The 8,721-nt window shown below is 27.6% G+C and overlaps 1 protein-coding gene across 1 annotated transcript in view; it reads left to right on the top strand.

Annotated features, from left to right (window-relative positions):
* LOC107439506 (pituitary homeobox x) overlaps positions 1 to 8,721 on the top strand; it is a 69,610-nt gene that overhangs the window by 20,996 nt on the left and 39,893 nt on the right. The window contains exon 2 of the mRNA XM_016052135.3: positions 1,145 to 1,380. Coding sequence (XP_015907621.1) covers positions 1,145 to 1,380 — 236 coding nt within the window. The remainder of the gene's footprint in view (positions 1 to 1,144; positions 1,381 to 8,721) is intronic.

The raw sequence follows: 8,721 nt of genomic DNA, 5'->3' as shown, positions 1-8,721 counted from the left end.
AATGTTTATTTATATATATATATATATATATATATACATCAGAATGGCAGCTGCTATCATGCGCCGTAGGGAAAAGGTTAAACTGTCTGATATTGTAGATAAGAAATAAATCCATTTAAACGTATTTAATTTGAATAAAAATACATTTGACATACTTTTGATTGGTATGTTAACTAGTTCATAGACAAAGAAAATTAGTTAAATAATAATTGCAAAAAAAAATATTAACTACTGATTTATTTTCAAACGGATCAGTCATTGAAAATAAATCAAAATTTTATTAAGAAGAAAAATAAATTATTAAATGACGACCTGAATGAAACGAATGAAAATGATAAGAAACATGAGCTAGATTAGTGCAGACGTTTTGACGGATGTAAAATTTTATTCTGATGTGAGGGTATAATAATATCTTGCTTGCAGTGCGCAATGTCTAAAACATGACACCATAATATATTCTGACATGAGTTATTAGTCTTTCACATACTAACATACAATCATTATGGTTCGATGATCTTAACTGAAATATGCCAATTTATATTAGCTGTCGAAGGCATTAACTACGAAATCCAACACAAAAACGTGCTTAATTCTTTGTAAAATATGGAGCCATAATAGGAAATTAAAACATTTTCTTGTAAAAATATATTGCGCATGTAAATAATTAATAATTTCCTTCAAAATATTATTCTTAAAAGGTATTTATTGTTTTTCATAGTTACTTTTACTGAGGGTCAAAACATCTTTAAATGGTAAGTCATAAAAATGTTACCTTATTTTGAGGTATGCACTTACATAAAAAAATACACAATTTGAACAAAATCAACCGATTAGCTTAAGTAATGAACTTTCAAAAAAATTTTAAGTTTAAATGTTCATTGTTCAAATGTTCATATTATTGAAGAAATATTTAACTGATTTCATATTTTGCACACTGTATAAAATAAAATGATATGTTAAAATATACTCAGGTACTTTTCACCATAAAATCTTACGGATGATGCATCAAAAGTGCCAGTAATTTATACCATAATTTGATTCGGATTTTTTTTTACAGTATGATAATATTTTTAAAGATATTGAGATTACTTTCAAGTTTAAACTACTTTTGCATTGAATAATGAACTTTTGTCATCTCTTGCAGACGGCGGATCCCTCCACGAAAAACCAAGTCAGAGCGGAGCAACAGCCGATTCTCCGGCGGACAATTCGGCGGACGATGATCCGAAGAAAAAGAAGCGCCAACGGCGACAACGCACACATTTCACAAGTCAGCAATTGCAAGAATTAGAGGCTACATTTGCTAGAAATAGGTATCCCGACATGTCTACAAGAGAAGAAATAGCTATGTGGACCAATCTCACCGAAGCAAGAGTTAGGGTGAGTTCGAATTTTTACCCATGCTACACCTAGATAAATTAAATAATTATTGATCTTTTAAAATCACGGATAAGAGTGCAATGAAATGTAAGTCTTTTTACATAATATATTTGATTTGTTCACTCGCCTATTTTGCTTAGATAATTTGTGTTTTAAATCAAATGATTTCATTGATCTGCAAATATGACCAAGTGTAGAATAGGTGCATACGAAGAAAATGGCGATTAATTAAAGTATTGGCACGGCTATTACGAATCCTTTTTTAAAGACGAACGTTTGAAACTTAAAAATAGAGAAAAATTCCATAGAAGAATCAATTGTGAACAGAGAAAACTTTTCTGGTAAATTAATTGTAATGTATGATAATGCCATTTCTGGTAAAAAAAAAAAAGAAGAAAAAAAAAAAACAATAATTCTGGCTAATAAAGTAAAATTTATGGTATTTAAACCACTCATTTGATAATTGTTTGTTCTTATAATAACTGTTGACTGAAAATTTTGTTTTCAAAATTTATAGTTCTTATTGATACATTTTGTAAAAATACACAAAACTGAAGAAAAAAAATTAATCGAATAAATGATTTTTATGCCCTGCTCTGAAGTATTAAAAAAAAATCACCAAATATTTCCAAGTTTATCACATGTTATAAAAACCATATTTTAATGTTAATTTTACCAAAAATATTACCAAGGCGTTTAGGTAAAAATTACCCTACTTTTAAGTATTACAAAAAAAAAGTATTACAAAACAATCACCAAAGTATTTACCTAAAGCAGGGGTGGCGAACCTTTATACACCAAAGTGCCATTTTCTCTAAAAAATTGCTTAATGAGGTTATAGACGTGCCTTCAAATAATTTTGACTTCGTGATTATTGGGAAAATAATAATACTAAATACTATCAACTCAAAACTCTTTATTTACATTGGAAAAAAATGCATTTTGTAATGTCTCAGTTATACAAGTAATTCAACTTAAAGTAACATCAATGTGACTTCTGCTGTTGCAGATTATATGACCAATAACTTATATTAGGTTCTAAGATGTTAGTTTAAGCAGGACAGTTGATTTTTTTTGCTAGTTATTCATTGTTAGCTTGTTTTTTACGGTTATTAATTGTTTTTTAGCATTAATTTTAATTTTTTTTATTAATAATTGTTTAATATTTTGTTTGTTTGTTGTGAATTTTAATTTAATTGTTACATATGCTTCATAGCGTAATAACATTTGTGTAATAACAATTCATAGTGTAACAACAATTGTGATCGGTGGAGTGTCCAAAATATTGTGTCGCGTGCCATAAATGGCACGCGTGCCATTGGTTCGCCATCCCTGACCTAAAGTATTACAAAAAAAATCACCAAATATTTCCAAGTTTATCATGTTATAAAAACCATATTTTAATGTTAATTTTACCAAAAATATTACCAAGTCGTTTAGGTAAAAATTACCCTACTTTTCGGTGTTAAAAAAAGCAAACACTAATATTTATACCATAGCTTTAAAAATACTGTTTTACCATATTTTGGCTGTTAGATCATACTTCCTTTTCTCACTGTGGGTAAGACTAGCTTTCTTAAAAATATGTATTCTTTTCTGACTTTTAAACATTGTTTTTTTTTTAATACAATAAGTCATATCAAGGTACATATTAAATTAATTTAATCAGAACTATCGTATTACTTAACAATATTCCATTAATGAAAATTTACAAATGCCTTAGGCAATTTTAAAATCACAAGGAGATAATAGACCAAATTTATAATTGATCACCATTGTGTTATTTGTATTTGGTTCGGTACCTAATACAATGATTAGAAAATAAAATTTCATATTATAATCATCAACTTGCTACAGACTGGGTGATTAAAATATCCATTTGTTCTATGAAAGGTTATTTATATGAAAAAGTAATAATAAATAAATAAATTAGAATGACCAAATTAATCATAACATTGATTTTGAACTGTATTGAGTAACAAGATTTTAAAAATTCACGAACATATTTTTATTTTATTCGATATGAAGCTATGAGCTTCGTCAATATATGCCTCATCATTGTGTCGTGCTAAGTTTTGTTCAGATGAATCTGCTATAAACATCTTATCAATAATAATTAAATTTTAAAAGTTTTTGTTCCTTATAATGAAAGCCTTTTTCCATATTGTAAATATTGAACACTCTAATATTTTAAAATTAGTCTATAAATTTCGCAAATCATAAAAAACTATTACCGAAAAAAGAACTTCCAACTAAAATTAAGTTCATTAATTTTAGGCATATCTAATTTAAAGAATAATTAAACGTTCGAATTTAAAAAAATGGAGAGTGATTTTGAAAAGGAGTCAGTCAAGAATGAAATAGTTTCATTAAATATTCGCTTTCTTTTTTATGACATTTAAACATCGTTTCATTTTTCTTACTTAAAATCTTTGTTTTTTCTCCCTCCACCAATTTCAAAACATTATTTTTCCTTTTCAAACAAAATAAGCATATAAGGGAAGAGACTTAAAAATTACAGAAAAACACTTATATCGGTCAAAATAAGATCATATTAATGAAAATTTTATATTATTATGAAACATAAATTATGCAAATAACATTTAAAATGAAATGCCCGTGTAAAAAAGTATGCAAAAGAATGCACATGTTATGTTCAATACAAACTATGCAAATAAAATTTGTACAAAAAATATACATCCACCGTTATAGTTATAACGAAAAAAAGTTTTAAACTATTTTGTGAATAGTTTCTTAAACTTATTCTAAAACTCTGAAAAATTTTATAAGACAAATATGACGTTTACGCTATATAAGAATAAAGTAGTTATCGCCTGATTATATTTTGCCCCAGCAAATACAAATAAAACAAATAAAACAGAACAGTTGAAATAAAATAATTTGTATATTACTGTGAAGCTATTTTATTTTTATAAACCATGCTGTTTTTTTTTTTTTAATTTTATACATATGGCAGGTAAATTGCGAACATTAATGAATAAGTTGAGTGTATAATGAGTTTTAAAGTCAATTATGATTTTTTTAAAAATTTCTCAATGATATTATGCTCTTGTTTCTTGTCCGTTACAAAAGGAGGTTTTAGTTATTGACGTAATTACAACAGTGTATTGACATTATACTTTAAAAGTTGATTGAAATGTTCTACCACTTTTCTTTGATAATGTAGTCTTAGTTGTTAATAACTTTAACTTTCTTTAACGTTTATAAATCTTTACACTAATCTTTAACGCTAATCTTTAACGTTTCCAAAAGAAATTTAGTTATTTAGATATTTTGTAGCCCTTGTAGCGTATCTACCACTACAAAATTACAATACAATTCACTAGTATATAAGACATGTTAACTCGACTCTCTGTCGGGGTACCTTTTCATAGATGACGGTTGACATGGTCTGTAACTACTCTCCCCACATTGGTGACCTTCGGACGTGATGTGAACACGCCTACCTTGGCAAAAAAACGCCCACTTTGATCTGGATACGCCTACATCGGCAGTAACGCCTACTTCGTTGGATGATCCATATTGAAAAGTTGACTTGCTACTTGTGACTGCATTATTATCCACCTCCTCACGCAGTTGCTACTCAGTCTCATCTCGATCACACAAAACGTCGGCTTGCATACTTGTGATTACTCGACTGCTAACGGCAACAGAGGAGCGACTACGACCGTGAAGTTAATACACCTCTCACATTCAGCACTCAAAAAATACGGAGATCTTAATACTGCTCTCCCGGCTTCGCACAAAACAGCAATGAATCAACTAGTGGCATCCATTCATCGAATTCTATCATAGCTATAATTCTGGTGGGGGAGTACTGTAGCGTATCTACCACTACAAAATTACAACTACTCTCCCCACACCCTGATTTGCATATTTGTAAGTTCAAATTATTTTTTGCATATTTATTCATTAAATCACTAAAGCAAATGTTATTTTCTATTTAAAAATCATTTTGTTTTAAAAAAGGAGTGAATAAAAAATTATACGATTTTTTTTACGTGGTATTGCAAAATGCAAGGTTTTCATTCAATCTCAAACTGTTCCGATTTATTAAAAAAGAATCTACCGACTTCGATGTTCAACCTGAATTTCATACAGAAAGACTGAAAAATATAATTAGAGGTTTAGGAACATATTTTTTAGATATCTTCAGCATTTTCTATAGTTTGGATACACTTTTAAATAAATAATTTTATATTTATCTATTCATTCATCTATTTCGATTTATTTTTACGTTTAATTACTCAACATTTTAAAAATCTTCTCAAACAAATCACTACTAAATTAAATATTAATATTTATTAAGCCCTTCAAAATAATCGTTTTACCCTCTTTTAGAACTAAATTGTTTTGATAATTTTATGCAAATGAAAGTACAAAAAAGAATTTTTTTTTGCAAGTGAGACATATTTTTTAAGTTTAATGATTTCATAAAAAAAATATTTAAAAATTTGTGGTTAAACAATCAGTTATCAAATATATTTCTTGACTTCAACAATATATTTGAATGAATGAAAATTAAATATTCAACTACAGTTTGGTGCCCAATTATCTATTACGGTTTACGAATCAATCGATAAATATATTTTCGATATTAAAAGCAAATTTTAAAATCGTTGTTACTGACTTTTCAAATGCGCTTTGAGTCCCAACTGTCTGTTGAATAGAAACCAATCCAAAATTCTGAAAAAACTTGCAACTGTTTATTAATAAAAAAAACAGCTTCTTATAAAATACAAGTAAAAACCACTAAGTATTAAATTTTAAGGTTACTTTTTAAATAACAATAAACATCCTGCAAATCAAAGTTCTCCCAGAATTTAAGTTCGAAAACTCAAAATACTACTGTAACTTTTCACCCGAGTTATCTTAAACAAACAACTCAGAATACTAATTAACATTTTCCTTACGACGTTGCCTAAAATAATTAGTTACTCCAAAAAGGTATCTCGCGACATTATTTTAAGTTTAAGCTATCATTTCAAGCGAACGAGCTACAAGAGAACTGCAAACACAATCTTCGTACCGCAATTCCGAAACGAATGTTCGGAATTTTCTCAACCGCCACCTGATTATTCCATCGTCCCTCCTTGTCCGAAAGCCAAATCTCCAGAAAAGCACAAGAGAGACAATCGAAGATTAAAAACGAGATTAAGTGCGAGAGGAAAGGATTAAGGAAAAGGATTACTTTCTGGACTCCTTCAGAGCATCCTTCGTTCTCATTCCCGCGTTGCCCACGGCAACCGCTGGAAGATGCTCAAGAGCCAACCTCAGCCTTACCGTCCGGGATAGTTAGGAAGGAATAATTTTGATGTGGGCAAAAATTAAAGGGGTCTACTGTTGAGGGTTATTAGGGTTTAAGCAGTTGAGAATGTTATCAATAGTGTGTGTTAAATTAATATTATTAATTTGATGTTTCGGAGTAAACTGTGAAAAATTCCGGATCAAAATACGATATGAAGTACCGGCATTATCACCCGCAAAATCTATTTTTTCCGTAAAATAGTATACTACAGTTTTTACGGTAATATTTATTTAATTAGAGTTATTCAGGTATTTTACGGTAAAAATTACTTTAAAAATTACTTTTACTATTTTACTAATTATATCTGATTTATTGTTCTGTAGCAGGTTTCGATAACAATGGAATTTACCAACACATCTTACATACGATTTTTTTACAATACTAGCTTGATCTGGAATTTTTTATTGTGTATTTAATGGAGAAAACTGTGAAAAAAACAGCAATAAACTATCAAGTTATATAACAATAAATAAGATATATTACTTTTACTAATTATATCTGATTTATTGTTCTGTAGCAGGTTTCGATAAAAATGAAATTTATGGTAAAAAGTGCCAACACATCTTACATACGATTTTTTTACAGTACTAATTTGATCTGGAATTTTTTACCGTGTATTTAACGAAGAAAACTGTGAAAAAAACAGCAGTAAACTATCAAGTGATATATGAAATAAATGATGTTTAACAGTTAAAGTTTTAGATACGAATATTACTTCTGAAGTAAATTTTAAATATCATCATTGAATTTTAAAATTATTATTGCATTAAAACGAATGTAGCCTACAAAGAAAATAATAAGGTGCTATATGAAATGAAATAAATATCATTTATAAAGTAAATTAAAAAGCGTTGAAAAATTAAAAGTTTAATTGAAAACAAATCGATCGTCACTTGTGTACAATAGAAAATTCTATAAGAAACGAAAATGATGTCATTTATAAAGTCAATAATTTAGTTTTTGTTTGTGAAATGAAATAAATGTCACTTATAAATTAAATTAATCATTTTAGGAAATGAAATGAATCTAACTTATAAACACATTTAAAAAATTCCATACGAAACCAAAGGAACGTCATCTATGAGGTACATTAAATTTTTTTATACGAAATGAAACGAATATCACCTATAAAGTATATCATCTAACGCTTTTATCTCAAATGAAATGAAGATCACCTATAAAGTTAATTAGAAAATTATATTAGAAATATAAATAATGTGATTTACAACGCAAATTAAAAAGCTTTAAATTAATGGAAATGAATGTCATTTATAAAGTAAATTTTACAGTTTCATAAGAAAAGAAATGAATGTCACCTATATTACGAAATTCTATTTGAAATGAAAATAATGTGTTCTACAACGTAAATTAAAAAGTTTTAAATTAATGGAAACAAATGTCATTTATGAGGTAAATTATACAGTTTCACAATAAAAGAAATGAATGTCTTCTATAATGTTACTTAGAAAATTCTATTTAAAGGGAAATTAATGTGATCTATGACGTAAATTAAAAAGTTTCAAACTATTGGAAACGAATGTCATTTAAAAGTAAATTATACAGTTTCATAAGAAAGGAAATGAATGTCAATTAGAAACTTTTATTTGGAACGAAGAGAATGAAGGCAATAAATTAAATCATAAAGTTTTACATGAAAAGAAATTAGCTTACAAAATAAATTATGACACCGATATATAAACCATAAAAATCCATGTCAAATGAAGGCCACTTGCAAAATACGTTGTTTAAGTTCACCAATAATTAATAATTTTGTGTGAAAGAAATACAACTTAGAAAGTAAATTATAAAATCCTTTGTGAAACTTAAAATATTATTTACAAAGCAAATTATACATTTGCATTCTTTGATTTTTCAGAATGTTTTAAATCAACCAAGAATGTTGTTCTCTAATAATGAAATATATATATAAAAAAATCTACAATCATATTTTTTTCAGAGAAATATCTTAAAACTAGTTTTCACTTTTTCACAATTTATTAACACTTTCTGCA

Source organism: Parasteatoda tepidariorum, chromosome 6, assembly GCF_043381705.1.
Source record: "Parasteatoda tepidariorum isolate YZ-2023 chromosome 6, CAS_Ptep_4.0, whole genome shotgun sequence".
Taxonomy (NCBI): domain Eukaryota; kingdom Metazoa; phylum Arthropoda; class Arachnida; order Araneae; family Theridiidae; genus Parasteatoda; species Parasteatoda tepidariorum.
The sequence above is the reverse complement of the archived record's forward strand: the minus strand, read 5'-3'. Positions and strand labels throughout refer to the sequence as shown.